The 17315-nt window shown below is 42.5% G+C and overlaps 2 protein-coding genes and 1 long non-coding RNA gene across 3 annotated transcripts in view; 2 read left to right on the top strand and 1 right to left on the bottom strand.

The window, feature by feature from the left end:
• The window catches only part of plcg2 (phospholipase C, gamma 2), a 51576-nt gene extending 45062 nt beyond the window's left edge, over window positions 1-6514 (top strand). Inside the window, exons 30-33 of the mRNA XM_064335517.1 lie at window positions 2756-2923; window positions 3136-3224; window positions 3802-3998; window positions 4289-6514. Coding sequence (XP_064191587.1) covers window positions 2756-2923; window positions 3136-3224; window positions 3802-3998; window positions 4289-4331 — 497 coding nt within the window. The 3' untranslated portion in view covers window positions 4332-6514. The remainder of the gene's footprint in view (window positions 1-2755; window positions 2924-3135; window positions 3225-3801; window positions 3999-4288) is intronic.
• Window positions 8-2596, top strand: LOC135254923 (uncharacterized). Its single transcript, XR_010329992.1, has 2 exons — window positions 8-1426; window positions 1463-2596. It is a non-coding gene; the product is annotated as an uncharacterized LOC135254923 (long non-coding RNA).
• A 1525-nt stretch (window positions 6515-8039) lies between the features above and the next one.
• The window catches only part of cmip (c-Maf inducing protein), a 39446-nt gene continuing 30170 nt past the window's right edge, over window positions 8040-17315 (bottom strand). Inside the window, exons 14-21 of the mRNA XM_064335518.1 lie at window positions 15003-15110; window positions 14632-14748; window positions 14240-14380; window positions 13524-13571; window positions 13073-13219; window positions 11826-11931; window positions 11463-11533; window positions 8040-10743 (exon numbers count right to left, since the gene is read on the bottom strand). Coding sequence (XP_064191588.1) covers window positions 10690-10743; window positions 11463-11533; window positions 11826-11931; window positions 13073-13219; window positions 13524-13571; window positions 14240-14380; window positions 14632-14748; window positions 15003-15110 — 792 coding nt within the window. The 3' untranslated portion in view covers window positions 8040-10689. The remainder of the gene's footprint in view (window positions 10744-11462; window positions 11534-11825; window positions 11932-13072; window positions 13220-13523; window positions 13572-14239; window positions 14381-14631; window positions 14749-15002; window positions 15111-17315) is intronic.

Here is a 17315-nt window from a genome sequence, read left to right as displayed (position 1 = left end):
GAGGAAGGGGGTGGTTGGTGGGGGTGGAGGGTACCACGCTGTGTTCTGCTGTGTTTTCACTTTGCTGATGTGTACTGTAATTTATTTACCATTTGTATGGGTGCGTGTGTTGTACTCCTGTCTTACTCCTGTCTAGGGTTGCAAAATTCCGGGAATATTCAAGGATGGAAATTTTCCATGGGAATTAACGGGAATTTATGGGAATTAACATGAAATAACGGGAATAAAATGGAAATATAGCCCTATTTGCTCAGGCTGCATTTACCATGTCATATGCAGATAGAAACAAACGTTTTACCATACCATAAGCAGACATAATTGCAAACATTCCCTAATGACCCCCCTCAAAAAAAAAGACTTTTCTCTTAACACCTAAAAAAACCTCCAAAAACAGTCTTCCGAGAATTCTATTTACATAGATAGTTGAAGCACAAGTTTTTAGAAAAAGTCAAGGAATGACAGACATGTGGAATAAACATTAATAAAATACATCCCATTTTACTGTGCAAGGGGTCAGTTGACCCGGCGGTTCTAGTGATGAGCAGCATACCGTGAGTAGTGCCAGGTGACGTCGGCAGCACACTACGTGACCAAAGACGGGAAGTTTTGAAGAGAGGCTAACTGCTTGTCCAAAATGACCAATATTTATACGACGTCTCCATGCCGCTTCACAGCGATAAAAATATCCTACTTATCAGACGGCATTAATTTAGTCAACGAAAAATATACCTTACGACCCCTTTTTCCATGATGAAAACAAAACATAATGAAATAACAATTCAGAATATGCCTTAGGGTTTAAATTGAACAACTCATTTATAAAATAAATGTTTTGCAATAAAGAATGAATGCAAATAGATGAATCAAAACTCATCAATTAGCATACTCAATCAAGCAGCATCACATGGTAACAGCTAGCTAGCAGAAGGTGTTAACAAGGTATAAACTGTGTACTTTGCATTAGGCTACTATCTGCCGGTTAACTGAAATATAAAAAATATAAAATATATTCACTCCATTAATATAATCAAAACTTACCTGAAAGCATGTAGTCCTTTGGCTCAGACAGTGCAGTAGTGTTGGCAGTAATGTGGGCTGCACACTTGATGGGAGAATGCACTGTGCATGCAGAGGGTTGTAATTTTACTGAATTCCTATTTAAAGGTGCAGTGTGTAGAATGTTGTGGCATCTAGCGGTGAGGTTGCAGATTGCAACCAACTGAATACCCCCCTCACCTCCCCTCACCCCTCCCTTTCCAACGACGTAGGAGAAGCTACGGAGGCCTGTAAGTTCCAAAAATTATGTCATCATCTACGACAGCATCGAGTAGCCAAGTGTCAAGTGATGAGGTTCCTTGATAGATTTATAAATTGTATTTAGTTATTTAGTCTGTAAAACTATAGGTCATAGCTTACAAGTAAGATAGTGATTATGATTGTTAATTGTTCCGAATTGTGGTAGCATTTTATTGCTAAAGTTAGCTAACGTTAGCTGCTTTGCATGGTAAATCATAGAAAGACATGGTGCGTCACAAAAACTATTACACTACTAACGCTTACATTACAGTGTGAAATATCCTCATTATAAAATACCACTAACCTATGTAAAGACACTCAATTTCAAAAATAACGTATATAACCAAAATATTTTGAGCAGTAATACTTACATAGCAATGATGAAATCTTATCTGTTTTCAATAGATAGAGACAGATTAAATCAATGATATATTTCTATCCGCTTCTGTCTTACACCAGAAAACGATGTCAGCTAGGTCTATCAGCAAACATATGACTTAGCTATGCCCAAGAAGTCCTCAATAATAATAGTATTTTCCAAGAAATTACGAAAAATTGTTAACAACTTTTCATTAGGTGCAGCGTATTTTACTGCTACCACAGAGTGAATACGTAAGTGAATGCGATGATAACAAAACTTTCCATTACGCTGACCAATGAAACGCTAGACATGTTATCCATCGTTATAAAGCTTATACTCTCTCCTGCTGAATAAATGGATTGTCAATCAAGCCAGACTGTACTAAAAAGGACAACAACGCCGTAAACAACACGTGTGGTATTACACACAGCTATTTTGGAAGGTACCCAGGCATCACAAATGCGCCCTCTCTAGTGCCGTTTGTCCGTTCTGGGCTACTGTAGAAACATGGCGGTGCAACATGGCGGCCTCTGTGGAAGAGGACCCGCTCCCTATGTAGATATAAAGGGCTCATTCAAGGTAACGAAAACACAACAATTCTTATTTTCTTGGGATTATACACTAATTAAAACATACTTTTGAATATTACATTCAATTTCTGCCAGGTCCGTTCCGCTAGATGCCACTAAATTCTACACACTGCACCTTTAAAGGGATTCTGGCAAATTATCAGTACATGTGATGGAAGAGTGCGCTGCTGAATGCAGTGCATGGTTACAATTCAATTAAATGGGAATCCTTTTAACCAAAACATGCCATAAGACCTAGTGTTGCTTTTTATGTGCATTCCCCCCCTAAATAAGTTCACTATTAAAAGGTAAGATTTTTATATTGAAATTGTGCAAAATTCCCGAGCTTAACTTCCCTTCCAAAATTTCCGGAAGTTTACTGGAAATATTCCGACCCTTTGCAACCCTACTCCTGTCTCCTGTGCATCTGTGCTTGCGTCCACATGCATTTGTGTGTGTGTGTGTGTGTGTGTGGGGTACACTCACTCCTGTGTGTGGTGTCTCAATCCTGTTCCCCGCATGTTTTCAGATGATAACGGGCTGAATCCAGTGTGGCCAGCCCCTCCGGACCCGGTGCAGTTCCAGGTTTATGAGCCAGAGTTGACCTTCCTGCGCTTTGTAGTCAATGAGGAGGACATGTTCTCTGACCCCAACTTCCTAGCCCAGGCAACCTTTCCTGTTAAAGGCATCCGGTCAGGTGAGAGATACCCCTAAATGCACACACACACTGAGGCGCCTCTAGGGATTTTTGGCCCCAGCAAAAGATCTCACATTGGGACTTCAAGAAATCCTATGCTCTAATTTTTTTTGAGGGCCCCTGTCAGTCAGGGCCATTGAAATCGTACTAACTTCCTCCTTTAAAGGCACCCCTGAACACACACTCTTACTTATCACCTCCTCTATTCCCAGGTTATCGATCGGTTCCACTGAAGAATGGTTTCAGTGAGACTATTGAGCTTGCGTCCCTGCTGGTTTACATTGACGTGGAGCCAGTGGAGGTAGGTTTGGAGAGGCCCTCTGAGCTGGGAGCATATCTCTCAATTGGACTGCCCATGAAAACCCAGCGTAGACCAAAACTGCCACAGCAGATGAGACAAAAATGACCTGCTTTAATAATGAAATCTTTAACTCTTTAAGTACACTGCACAGTCCATATCAAAAGAACATTTAACAAATTAAATGACTGTAAGTTATGAGTGTTTGAGCAGATCTGTCTCGTCTTTTAACTTTGGATTCAAGATTTTACATGTTGAATTTCAGGGACCACAGTAGTTGCTGGTAGTTTACAAGATGCCAAGAAGTGTTGAGAACATTTTAAAACCATTTCATCCACTGACGGATTTTATACCTGAACTGGCCTTAGGAGACCTGGTTCTGCTAATTGTGTGGTCAAATGGGTGATGATGTCATTTACATGCTGGGTACAATCTGTGTACAATTGTATGCAGTATTAATAGTTGTTATCTCTGTAGCATGTGTTAACAGGGACTAGTATCTCTTAGTGTGTGGTGGATGGGAGTGTGGATGATAATGTCACATGTGGTGATGATGTCATTGTCTTTGTGATCCACTCAGAAAGCAGAGGAGGAGCTATACTCATCTTTCAACCAGCTGAGAAGGAGGCAGGCGGAGCTGGGCAACGAGCTCTTCCTGTATGACAGCCACACTGGCCTGCAGCGGTCTGCCCCAGCGCAAAAACGCGATGACCTCATCCGAGAGTTCAGTACCAACGAGAGCCAGTTGCACAAGATCCAGGACACCTGCAGACAGAAGTGAGTGCACGCATGTTGAGGTCTGGGACAGGGTTACCTTAAGGTTACAACGTCACAAATTTCCCCATGAAGGAATTTCCCAGCAAATCGTCCCAGAACAAGACCTTGAAACAATAAATAAATGAAAAACTATAAACAGCACTACCTACAACTACTTTAATAATAATAATAATAATAATCTTCTTCTTAGTAGTAATAGTATTGTTATAAAATAATAATAATAATCTTCATTTCATCACAATCTGCAATGTTAGCATTTACTAAAATTCTGTCTGTTTGTCTATCTGCAGGATGAAGGATAAGAAGATCGACAATAGCAGGTTTTACTCATGAACCAGACTGCCTCCCTGCTCTGCCCCCCCCCCCACTCTCTCTGCTCCCGAATGTTGTGCGTTCCTAGTACATGCATATGATGCCGTTCTGCTCTGCTGCAGACCTGCTTCCGTTTTATACGCCAAAGTAAACAAGTTTAAATACAGATCCGATGAGGCGAAGCACCTCTGCACACACACCTAAAATCAACTCGCAGTCACTATTGTTTGGACTTTGCTTAAGTTTTATTGTGTGAACTTATTTGACACCATTTTTGTTATTTTAAATAAATATAGTACTTTTTTGTCTTTCTCTCCATTTGAATTTATAATCCTATCTTATCGCTGCCGTAAGTTGGAGAGAGCATCTCCACTGTCTGAAATGCGATCTGCCAGCTGCCTCTACTTTAAACTGCTGTCAGAGTAAGATGAGGATATTGTTCCTACATTCGGTACATATTTACATGTATGTAATCAGTACAATGACATAATTCTCAGGTTATACACAATAATGGTTGTTTTGACAGAACACCAGTAGAATTTATACTTTATAGTTTTTTTTATAGGTGATCAAAGTGCAATAGTGGTCAATTGTGACAACAGCTTGGAATATAGCAACGCTTGATTTTGAGGTTACAGGTATACTCTCCGCGGCCTGGGAGTGTTAGCCAGGTCAGGGTCATTGAGGCCGAAATATCTCAGGTGGGTGCACTTATTTTCATGTGCACTCTGGATAAATGGTACCGGCTAAAAGTTTGTAATTTAATGGTGAATTCAGAGGTGGAGGTACTGAGAGGAATGGATACGCCTCCATTTTCCACCGACAGAAGCACAATTCACACTGAAAGTCAAACCATAGACCAGGGGTCTCATCCATACAAATGTTTTAGGATTTAAGCATGAATGTAATCTTAAGATCATTTCCCAAGTTGTGCTTACCCAGTCTTATAAACGCGGCCAATAACAATCATTTCCTCATGAATAAGGTTGCATGTGAAGACATCTTGCGCTCTTCATGCCTGAAATTGATTATCAAGTTTTATTCTGAAAGCGCGAGTACAGCCCACTTCAGGGCTTACGTGGAGCCCGTTCGGGTGGCTGCCAACCCTATAGCCAGCAGTTATGTCTTTCGTCTGGTATAAACTGGAAGATACGGTCATATCCACGTCTAAGTAGGATTTCGTAAATAACTGCTTAGCTCAAGTTTTCTGCGAATGCCACTAATGGAGATATCATTTGATAGTAAGACCGTTTTATAAATGAGCCCCTAGGGATCTCCAGCACCAGGGCCCTGTTTCACATAGGCCCTGTCGATTTAAGCAATCCAAGATAATTCGATGCGTGTCTCATCTAATTATCGAATTAAATTTGGGCTTACTGTGTTGCACAAACGTGAATTAGGATTCGATTTGTTTAACTAGGATCGAATCATATCAAATAACTTCGAGCACCTGCTCTTAACGGAGAGATGAATCGCACGGCAAAAACAGATCATACTCCTTCTATTGGCACAAAGGGAGGCGGCTTCGACCTCTGTGGGCTCACGGAACACGTCGGAATTGACGAAAGCAATATTTTTTTGAGCTCTCATAATGTAACCTATGTTGGAGAGGACATATTTGAGTAAGAAAACTTCACGCGCTTTCTGAAATGTCACCACTTATTTTTCAGGGCATGTGACAGCAGCTGCAAAAGGAGTTGGCAGCAGGTCAAAGCTGAATATAAAAACATACTGAAAAAATATCGTCTTTATTCAAAGCCTACATTTTCAACTCGGTAATGTACAAGTTAGTGGTTAATCTCACAAGACATTTGGAAATGCTATGAAAACATTTATTTATTAGGGATTATGTACATTTTACCGGGGTGAAACCTTCTTGCATATGATGTCTTTACCTGCATAGAAACCTTCCTTCCTTACATGGCCAGGAAAAGCTTTTTGAATGTAAGGTACACTTCCCTGATTGCTCCTTAGGCTATACTGTGGCTTTACTTATGTTTTTTTAGCCAATAGCCATTTTCTCATTTTCTTAGATTTTTGTCTCTGCCTTGTTTAAATTTCCTCATTTTACTACTGTATTTATTGTGTAATCTTGTATCCTGTTTGTGAGTTTAATTTGGCTTTTATTTTTGTCCTCAAATGTGAAGCACTTTGCATTGCATTTTATGTATGAAACAAATGAACAAATAAAGTTTATTATTGAATTTTTTGCATCGCCAACAGTGTATAAAAATGTACCTGTGCAAGGAAGTGGAGCTCATTGCAGTGTTTGCATCACTGTTAGGGCTCGCTTTGCTCCGAGCTGGCAATATGCATGTCTATTAATTGCTGGAGGTAAATAATTAGTAGCACTCCTAAAGACAATCGTACGAGTGCCTTAAAGGATCTTGTTGGTCTCTAACACGTTCCCTTCCAAATTCTCTTCTTACAATGATGGCTCGTTCATTGACAAGAACCTTGCGTTCATTTCTGCTATTGTTGGTGTATGTGTGTGTGATTTCACCTTGTGGCTTATGGGCTTTGTTCATGTCATCCAGCTAATTTCAGCATAAACCTGCAGTTTCACAGGTTTGGTTTTATGACTGTTGCAAAAAATCTGGCAAAATTGTGAACTTGCTTCCTAAAACTAAAAATCCTGACTTAATCCAAAAATGTCAACAAACTAATCAGGTTAACTGAGTTAGCCACATGCATGAAACAGGGCCCAGTCCTGGAGGGCAGTAGTGTTAGCATATTTTATGGTTCTTTCAATAAGTGTGTGGGGGTTGTTGCTGTAGATCTGTAGATTGTGAAGGGTTTTTTTCCCCAAGCATCAAAATAAATGTATCTCAATTATTGAATTTAAAAAGTGCACAGGACTTGGATATTGGGTAAATGTTTTTGGGATAGATTAGCTTTTTTGACTGTTCATGAAAACAAAAGGAGAATCGGGGCCTGCTTACCAAAGATCAAGGCTTTAATATGATCGATAAAGGTATGAATGTGCTAGTTGATGGCCACCTCGGGTCTTCACAGCCAGCATTTGTAACCTGTGTGACATTACACTCAAACAAATCCCAGCCATGACAGGCAGTGTGCTTCACCAGGCCTGATATTCTCCAAAGATTAGAAGTGACTTTCAGCTCTTCTGACCAAATGTAGTGCTTATGCCACAAAGTTGCTCCAGCCAATCATGGTCAGCTGTGGATCATTAATTAATGCACATCTGAAGTCCACGTCCTTTCCTTCATGCTTGTGTGTGTATACAGCCATCTTTTTTGTGAGCTTCAAACACTGATGAAAAGACAGCAATTGTGTAGGTATAATTTCAAAAGAGGGGTTTGTTGGTTGAAAAGAGTGGTTGTGGTGAAGAAATATGGATGGATTCAGTCAAAATTTATGAATTACAAAGAAAAGCAAGTATTTCCTCATTTTTTTACACTGTGGCCACTAAATTTAGCAATTTCTGAACTCACCAAACTGGAGAAAATAAATGCCTATTTTACTTGCAAACAGTGAAACAGGGGAAGGGAATGACACTTTCAGTCCAAGGGCCTGATTTTCTGAGACCTTTAGCATGTCCTTTTAGCACACATAAAACTAATAACAGAACCAATGAGTGCTGCAAAACAAATACCATGACGAATCAATGGTCATGTTATTGGTTTTGCATGGGCTAAAAGTTTTTACACGCGCTCAAGGTTTTTGTGAATCAGACCCTAATCAAATAATGGTAGCAGGACACAAGTATGAAACATATTCACAGACCATTTATTTTGCTTGAAATTACTTTTCACATTGCTTATTTTCCTCTCTTCCTCCCTCCATCGCCTCGTCTTTATTCTGTCTTTTCCCGAGGATGGCAGTCACAGAACGAAGGCGGCGGCAGCTGCCAGGAGAGACGCAACTGATGTTTTTGCTGACAATCTTTACAAAATTTGTCTTTTTTTTCCACACACACACACACACACACACACACAGCTTTGCTGGGAGGGGCAGGGTTGACAGGGAGGGGGTGGGGCTGGTGGGGAAGGACAGGGCCACAGGCCCAACATTAAGACACGAGTCCACCCAGTGACACTTCGGGCCACAGAAAAGCCGAAGTCAGAGAGGAACCCTTGCCGAATTCACTCTGATAAAGGGGAATTGGACTGACCAGGGCTTAGAGGGTCTAAATGAAGGAGATCCACAGGTTAGATACAGCAAACAGACTAAAGAAAAAAAATTTCCGTTACGATGAAATGAAAAAACCTCTCAACATCCTCCCTTATGGTGACGGTTGAGAAACCTTCTTTGAAGTGTTCAGTTCAGAGGAACTAAACGCCCACCAACATACACACCCCCATGTCTGCTAGTGTGGTCAAACGGCATTGCAAATATGTGTGCTGTAAATCAACAATGACCGAAGGATTTCGGAAAAGACTCCTTGCTTAGGAAACAGTATATGTCTGCTGGGTGTTGGTATGTGTATGTGTACACAAAACAGTAATGAATTTCTCTGACTGATGCACAATGTTAATGTTATGGACAAACAGCTTCTCCCATCACAGGGCAATATGAACGCAAACACGTGTACTTCATTACACACACACACTCGCACCCACACACACACCCATCCACCCACACACACAGACACACACAGACACACACTTATATGCATGAATGTACAGTGTCACCCCAAAACAGTCTCTGTCCTAACAAGAAGCTGCACCTGGCGTCATCGGACTCCACACTTGACAGAAATATTATAAAATTAAAACATAACAGAAGCTGATGTACATGCAAAAGCACAAGCAATAAATCTGACTGAAATGATCAACTCAAACCGCTAAAACATAAGATTAAAAGATTGAACAGCAGAAGCACCGTAACAGCTGAAAGAGAATTACAGTGCCCTTGCTGTGGAAAACACGCACGTACGCACGCACATACTCGTGCATATGCAATGCAAACACACACACACCCTGAAGATGAAGGCAACAGCTGTCTCCTGTAGAAGGAGAAAGGGAAAATATATACATTTATATTTATACATTTATATACACATGATATATGTATATAAAAAGCGTATACAATAAATGAAAAATAAGTTTGGTCTTGACTGATTACAGAGAAAATGACTTGTTTGTCTACTTCTTTCTCTGTTCCTCAGACCTTTGATTTTTCTTGTTGGTCACTGGACAGCCAATCAGAGAAAAGGCTCACGCTAAAATGGCCAATCAGACAGGAAATGCACAATGAAGAAACGACTATGCAGTACTTGTGAGCAAAGTTTCCACAGACTGTAACCAGAGCAGAAAGAAAGAAAAGGAGACACAGAGAGTAAAGAGTTGAGACAAATGCAGAAATAAAAGGTAGTACCAGACCACCTCCTACATAACCCTTTTTTTTTAAATACGGGGGGAGATTTATGTACACTGGAAATAAAACTATTTTCTATAAAGAAAAAAAATCCTTTCAAATGTATGTTAGGTGACTGGGCAGAACACCCAACTTCAGATGAAAAATGTCAAAACAAGAATATATATTCTATATATAAACACACAGTATATGAAAGCAGAGATGTCTGGAAAAATATGTTCATTCAAGTCAATAGAAATTGATGGAGACAGTGGGAAAGTGCGGGAGGGAGACAGACACAGCATTTTACTGCGGTTTCATATGCCTAGAGTGGAACTTCATCCACTGTACAACCTGAACAAACAAGACTGGCATCCAGGTCAGGGGGGAAAAAAACACGAGCGTTAAATTCTCACAACCGGACACAATTCTCAACTCGCTGTGGTTCAAACTGAAATAGTCTCTTTTGAAAAGGACACTGCCGTAGCACCAGGACTCGTCTGGGGATTTTTCAGGCTCGCCAGGTTCCGAACAAATGAAAGTGAGGTGTGGGTTTTTTTCGAACCAAAGCTTCCTGAACAGGAAAAGCGGAGGAAGTGGAATCCCCAGCCTGTCGCTCTCTGCTCCATGTGGACGGCGCGGAGCGCTGGGGGCAGTGAGGGCCTCAGGTCAAAAGGTCAGAGTTTGTGCACAAAGGAGCGATAGCCCGCTCACAAAAACCCAAACTTGCACTTGACGCATCTCACTGCAGAGACGTCTTTTGGCATTGATGTCACAAGAAAGACGGTCCTGGGGTCGGCATGATATCGCAGGGTCCTGGCGTGGCAACGATGTCATACGGTCCTGCTTTTGGGGATGACATCATAAGGTCCTGGGATGATAAAGATGTGCATGGTCGGGATGATGTCACGGGGTCCTTTTGTGAGGACGACATCAAAAAGGTCCTAGTGTCAGGTATGATGTCAGTCTATCCTGCTATGGGGATGATTTCATGAGGTCCTGGTTTATTTTGGATGATGTCAGAAGGTCCTAGCGTGATGATAATGTAATAGGTGTACAATCACCAGGCCTCTGTATAGCGAACGTCCACTTCTTTCAGATTGGGCAGCTTTGCCTGTGGGTGGGGGGGGGTGGGGGGTTATTGGAAAGAAAAAAGAAAACAAAGCAATGAGAATAATGCAAAAGAATGTAGTAAAAAGGTAAAAAGGTTGAGAAAATGGAGTGTAGAAGGAAGGGAGGGATTAAAAATGAAAGAAGACGAAGCTATAACCCTACTGCACACAACAGTAAGCAGCACAGAATACCTCTTTACTTTTAAAACCCTGTGCGAGTTAAATCATCCTATTTTAAAGGGCATTTTACTATTTACACCAGCCCAGCAGTGTTTCTGTTCAGTGGGCCGACAATCAGAAACATACAAGTATCCATACAGAACAGATGTCAGAAAATTGCAGACCGTACCTTACGTTTGTAAATTCAGAAAAAGTAAGCATACGTCTTTATTTCATGGCTTAATGAAGTCTTTAAATGTAAGAAAAAATGTGCACAGGGTGAAAAAAAAAAAAACAGCCCACTGCTGACATCACATTATTCATTTTACTTTGTTTTATTGTTGCCTTCTGTAAAGAACTTTGAGATCATCTCTGTATGTAAAATGCATTATTAATTATTAATTATTATTATTATTATTATTTATACCATGTTATTTCACAGAAAGTAGGCTCTGTAGACTCATCACTGATATCCCCACTGTATGCAATGGAACTGCGGGAATGTGAAGGACAACTGCAAGGGGTTTGAGTGACAGGAGGGAGAGGGTGCTAGGAGACCCACCTTGAGGTCCTCGTAGGTATCAGCAGAGAGTTTGGTGCTGTTCATATTCAGGCTGCACAGGCTTTTCATAGCTGAAATACAGAAACACACGCATACACAGTTACTACAGGTACACACATGGTTACTATATGCACACACACACACACAAACACACACACACACAGTAACCACTCACACACACACACCATCACTGTGTTTCTGTATGTCAGCACTGTTTACCAGTACTATACTAAGGTTTCATAGTATCATGTAATGGGTGGAAGCTGTAAAACCTGTCTTCACCTGTGTATGTGTATGTGCGGTACGCTCCTGTGTGTGCGTGTGTGGATTGTGTATCACGGCTGATGTGTGTAGTGTTCTTACAGCTGAGAGCCAGCAGACCAGCATCAGTGACAGGCGTCTCGCACAGGTTCAACACCTGCAGACACGCCAGGTGTTCCGACAGCAACCGTAACCCTGCATCACCAAACTGGAGGGAGAGAGGGGGAGAGAAAGAGAGAGCGAAAGAGAGGGGGGGGAGGGATAGAGGGAGGAAGGGAGAGAGGAAAATAAACAGGAAGGGAGGGAAAGAGGAAAAGAGAGGGAGGGAGGAAGAGAGAGGGAAGGAGGGAGTGAGAGGAAGAGAGAGGGAGGGAGAGAGAAGGAGGGGAAGAGAGGGATGGAGGGCAGGGTGAGTGAAATATTATCAGTGATGCGTTATTTTCCAGAGTACACTTTCAGTAGAATGTTAATCTGAACGTTTGGCAGACACTCTGTGGACTGCGGCCCCACGGTGACCTGGCAAGCAAACACCCGAAGGAAGCTTTCGCACTCCTGCCAAAAAACACTGCCTGAAGTCTTAGTGAGACTGTTTCCAGTCTCAGTGCCCGCATATAAACACCGCTTACCGTTTAAAGCAACTAGGCTCCAGTTTGCATAATTGCCTAAAGTACACTGTTTTCACTCGGGTTTTCAGGCCTAAAGGGCTGTTTTGAAAGGACTCAAAAGCAGGCTTTACCTCAGTTTAACAGGCCTAACCGCAGCTGATTCATAGGAAACACAAACCCGGGCAGACGGAACTATAGCCCTCAGATGTTACACAGGAACTAAGCCCCCAGAACGGGAGTTCAAGGAAATAAGCCCTCCAGGACTGGAGTTACACAGGAACTATAGCCCTCCAGGACTGGAGTTACACAGGAACTATAGCCCTCCAGGACTGGAGTTACACCGGAACTATAGCCCTCCAGGACTGGAGTTACACCGGAACTATAGCCCTCCAGGACTGGAGTTACACCGGAACTATAGCCCTCCAGAACTGGAGTTACACAGGAACTATATCCCTCCAGGACTGGAGTTACACAGGAACTATAGCCCTCCAGGACTGGAGTTACACCGGAACTATAGCCCTCCAGGACTGGAGTTACACCAAAACTACAGCCCTCCAGGACTGGGGTTATACCGGCACTACAGTCCTCCAGGACTGGAGTTAAGACTCCAGCCAGAGTGGTCCTCAAATACGGGAGTTAAACATGTACCAACACTGTACCCCACATGCATTTATTCACTCAGCCCCCACTATCCCATCGCCCACAGCAGCACTCAGCCAGGGCAGGGCGGGGCAGCTGACCTACCTGGGTGGACCACAGGTTGAGCTGCTTGAGTGATGGCAGTTTTATGAGCTGCTCGGCGCAGGCACTGGTGACGTTGGTGAAGGCCAGGCTCAGGTTCTCCAGATTCCCAAAGGAACCGGAGCTCAGCAGCCGAGCCAGGTCAGCGTCCTGGAGAGAGAGACAGAGAAAGAGAGAGATGAAGAGAGAGAGAGAGAGAGAGAGAGAGAGAGAGAGATAACAATTGTTCAGTTCAATTTATGTTCATGCTCTAATGTCTTTTTGTATTTCTATACGTACGCTTTGGCAATATTTGCTAATGCATTTCATGCCAATAATGCATTTTGAATTTGAATTTGAGAGAGAGAGTGACAGAGTGAGAGGAATGAAAGTGTATATCAGACAGAAGAAAGTGACATGACTAAACACAGAGAAAGTGAAGGCAGAATCTCGGACTGAATGCTGCGATACTCACAGTGGATTTGGAGGGAAGCGTGAGCCGAGTTGGACCCCCCTTTCTTTGCTGTGAGGCAAGGAGAGAGACTAAGAACCAAATAACTCCACATTCAACCAGCAGGTGGCATCAGAGTAAGTTCCTATGTTGTAGAGTATGCATGTGAAATGGACTGTGGCCATTTGAAAAATGCACTACATTAGTTCATATTTGATTTGATTTAACTCTGTATGTGGGAAAACATGAAATGTTTTGGCAAGCTTGAATTTGGATATAAACACACAGATGAAAGTTGTCACTCCAGTTTTCATCTGTGTGTTTTTGAGTGTGAATGAGTGTGCTGGTACGTGTGCGTTGTGTTCTTGTGTGTAGATTCTTTGAGCTTGCCAATGTAAATACGTGTGCAGAAGTAAAGGCTGTTTGAGTTGCTTGTGTTGAGATGGCATATTGATGTGGTTGTGTGGTTGTGTAAAGTACTGTGCAGTTGTATAAAGTATTGTGCAGTTGTCTAAATGTGTGTTTCTGTGGTTGTCTAAAGGTGTGGTTGTGTGTTTGTGTAAATATGCAGTTGTATGGTTGCGCAAATGTGCAGTAGTGTGGTTGTACAAATGCATGTTTGTGTGATTATGTAAATGCACGTTTATGTGGCTGTGTAAATGTGCTGTTGTATGCCTAGGTAAATGTGCGGTAGTTTGCTTGAGTAAATGTGCAGTTGTGTGGTTGTGCATCTCTCTCACCAGCTCCCTCAGCTCTCTCTGTCGGTCACACAGCTGTTCATACATGCTGAGGCCGACCTGCGTGCTCTCCAGAGTGGAGATGATCTGCAGCTGAGTGTCCTTATTCTCAATGATGTTATACTCCAGCATCAGGCACAGGATCTGCAACACATACAACAGAAAGCACAGGTTAAGCACCCCCAGACACATGCAGGCGCATGCACCCGTGCAGGCACACAGTGAACAGGAACGGAATATACACAAATGTGTATACATGCACACAAACACACACACACAGAGGGTACAGGCGCACACACAGGCATACGCATGGAGACAATGGCACACATACAGGTGAGCACACATACAAACACCTCCTCCCACCAACACACACACACACACACACACACACACACCTCCACCATGGTCTGGTTAGCCCGCAGCGCCAGCAGCATGCAGGGTCCCAGCTTGTTCTCAGCCAGAGAGAGGAGGAACTTCTTGGTCTTGTAGCACGACCCCATTAGTATATGCACCTGGAGAGAGGAGTAACACAGAATTTTGAAGGACTAGCTTACAGCCTAGAGACTTTTCTACCTTTGTTTCACTTTAATTTCTACCTGATAATTTCCACATTGGAAAGGTGAGACCTCTTAAAACATGCACTGCCAGTCCAGTCACACAAATACACAAACTGTAATGGCAATATTTGCTGGCAGTATGAGGGACAGTAAGGTGCATTCTGGTGGGGGGGGGGGAGTAACTTGGATAGACAGATTGATGGCCGTACCATACTGGCGAAGAGCTCTCCATCGTCATCGCAGGCCACGCCCCCTGGACTGTAGAGCTGGAACCAGCCGTCCTTCCCAGAGCGAACGCTGAGGAGACAGGAGTGTACCTGCAAAAGACACACCTGAGTTATCACGCACACCAGAGTTATATATACACATACCTGCGTTACAAACTCACACAACTAAAAGGGGAATTCCACCGGAGAATGAACAAGGAGCTGTCCTCCTGATTGCAATGAGCTCCCAGGCAACTCTCTACCTGTAGTGAGCGCAGAGATACAGCCAAACCACAATGCACGCTCCAAGAACCTGCTTTACTAAGGACTACAACGGGTGGGCACTTTCAGGCCATGGGCCGGTGTCAGGCAATGCTAGTCACAGGTTGCCACTCTACTGAATACAGAGGCAAGGGCAGAGCGTTTTAGGCCTGGAGTGAGGGTAAACATTATTCGCTAACAAGCTAGCCATTAAAGAAAGGAAATCTAGGTTTATGTGTTCAGTTAATTACTTAAGTTCCACTAAAAAGAAAATGCCACTTCAGTCGGGCAAGCTGCATGGGTTTAACGTAACTACGATCTGAATAGCTGATTTATGCAGTTGACTCACAGCAAGCTATTTCAGACACAGTCACGACTTGTGCAATATTTGGTCGTCACAATAAATCCGGCAAGAACAGACGTTTTATACGGTTGTGAGAGAGAACTGGAGAGAGGAGACGAAGGCATCAAGCCAGGCAAGGAGAAACGTACGGTTGACATTGTTGATATTCGCACATACAAGAGCTGATATAGATATTCTCCACACCTACGCATTTCAATAAATTATCTGACAAAAATATCATGCTGGTCTCTTGTTCATTCACTGCAGTTTTTTGTTGCTTTTCTAAACAACACATCAACAGTGAAATGACCTGCTCGACTCATCATTTTAGTGGATAAAGACAGAAGCCTATGTGCACTATTACCAGTTCTACTAAAACTAAATATTTTCAGTATGGTCTTTGGTCACTTCACTACACTGGCTGCAAGTTTTGGGTCAGTTACCTCAACTCCTGCTGTTATTCACAACCAGCATGGACTTAAATGTTTTCCGTAAACAGTTTGTCAAGTCTCTGTGTTCTTTTAAAACGCATGCTTCTGATGTTTGAGTAGCCATCATACTAAAGCTGTTAGCTAAATGGCCCAATGTTTTTTATAAGCACAGGTGGTTATAATCGAAACACACAATATGACCCAAAGTATCTGGATAGCCCTTGGTCTGGGGCCGTTTTTCATGGTTTGGGCTACGCCCTTTAGTTCCAGTGAAATTTGTGGCAGCAGTTTGAGGAAGGACCTTTGCCGTTTCAGTATGACAATGCCCCCAGGCACACAGTGAAGTGGTTTTAGTCGAGATCGGTGTGGATGAACCTGACTGGCCTGCACAGAGTCCTGACCTCAACCCCATCCAACACATTTGGATCATTTGGAAACCCAACTGTGAGCCAGGCCTAATCACCCAATCAGTGCCCAACCTCACCAATGCTCTTCTGACTGAATGGAATCAAATCCCAGCAGAAATGCTCCAACCTCTAATAAAAAGCCTTCCAGGAAGAGTGGAGGTTGTTAAAGCAGTAAAGGGTTGACCAACTTCATATTAATGTCCATAACTTTGGATGAGATTTTTGAGGTCAGGTGTCCACATACTTTTGGCCATGTAGTGTAAATGCTGCCCTTCATACAAGTACATTTCCCTTGCATGTAGGCTAACAGTCTCTGGGTGAAATTCTTATCAAATGTAATTAATAGTACATGACTTCAGCTAGATCGATTTGTGCAATTAACACACACCAAAAGACACAAACATGCACTTTAAATATAGCATGGGTGTATGGTAAATGGCATAATGGTAGTAATATGATGCTGGAATATAGCAATGGCATGCTATTGTCATATGTTGCCATTACAGTACCTAGCGTAACATATTGCAGCAGTAGCAAAACGCAACTAGCAGTAGGCTAAAGTTAGCCAACTTGAGCCTGTTTGATTAGAATATATAGGAATATATTTAATAGTACACATTTGAGTTATTTTTGTTAGTAGTGTCGATGTGTCTAGTGTTGGAGTTAGCTGACATTTTGGTGATCGGTGAACACAGCGGTCTCTGGACTATCCTGTTAATGTACAGAGATTGTGTTGGCCAGCCACACATTAATCAGAAGTAATCAGTTACGCCTTGCGGTGGAATTCCCCTTCAAACACACACACACATACCATACCTCTTACAAACACACAAGAACCACACACACACACACACACCAGAGTGACAGATGTGTA

This window comes from Anguilla rostrata, chromosome 5 (genome assembly GCF_018555375.3).
Source record: "Anguilla rostrata isolate EN2019 chromosome 5, ASM1855537v3, whole genome shotgun sequence".
Classification (NCBI taxonomy): domain Eukaryota; kingdom Metazoa; phylum Chordata; class Actinopteri; order Anguilliformes; family Anguillidae; genus Anguilla; species Anguilla rostrata.
The sequence above is the reverse complement of the archived record's forward strand: the minus strand, read 5'-3'. Positions and strand labels throughout refer to the sequence as shown.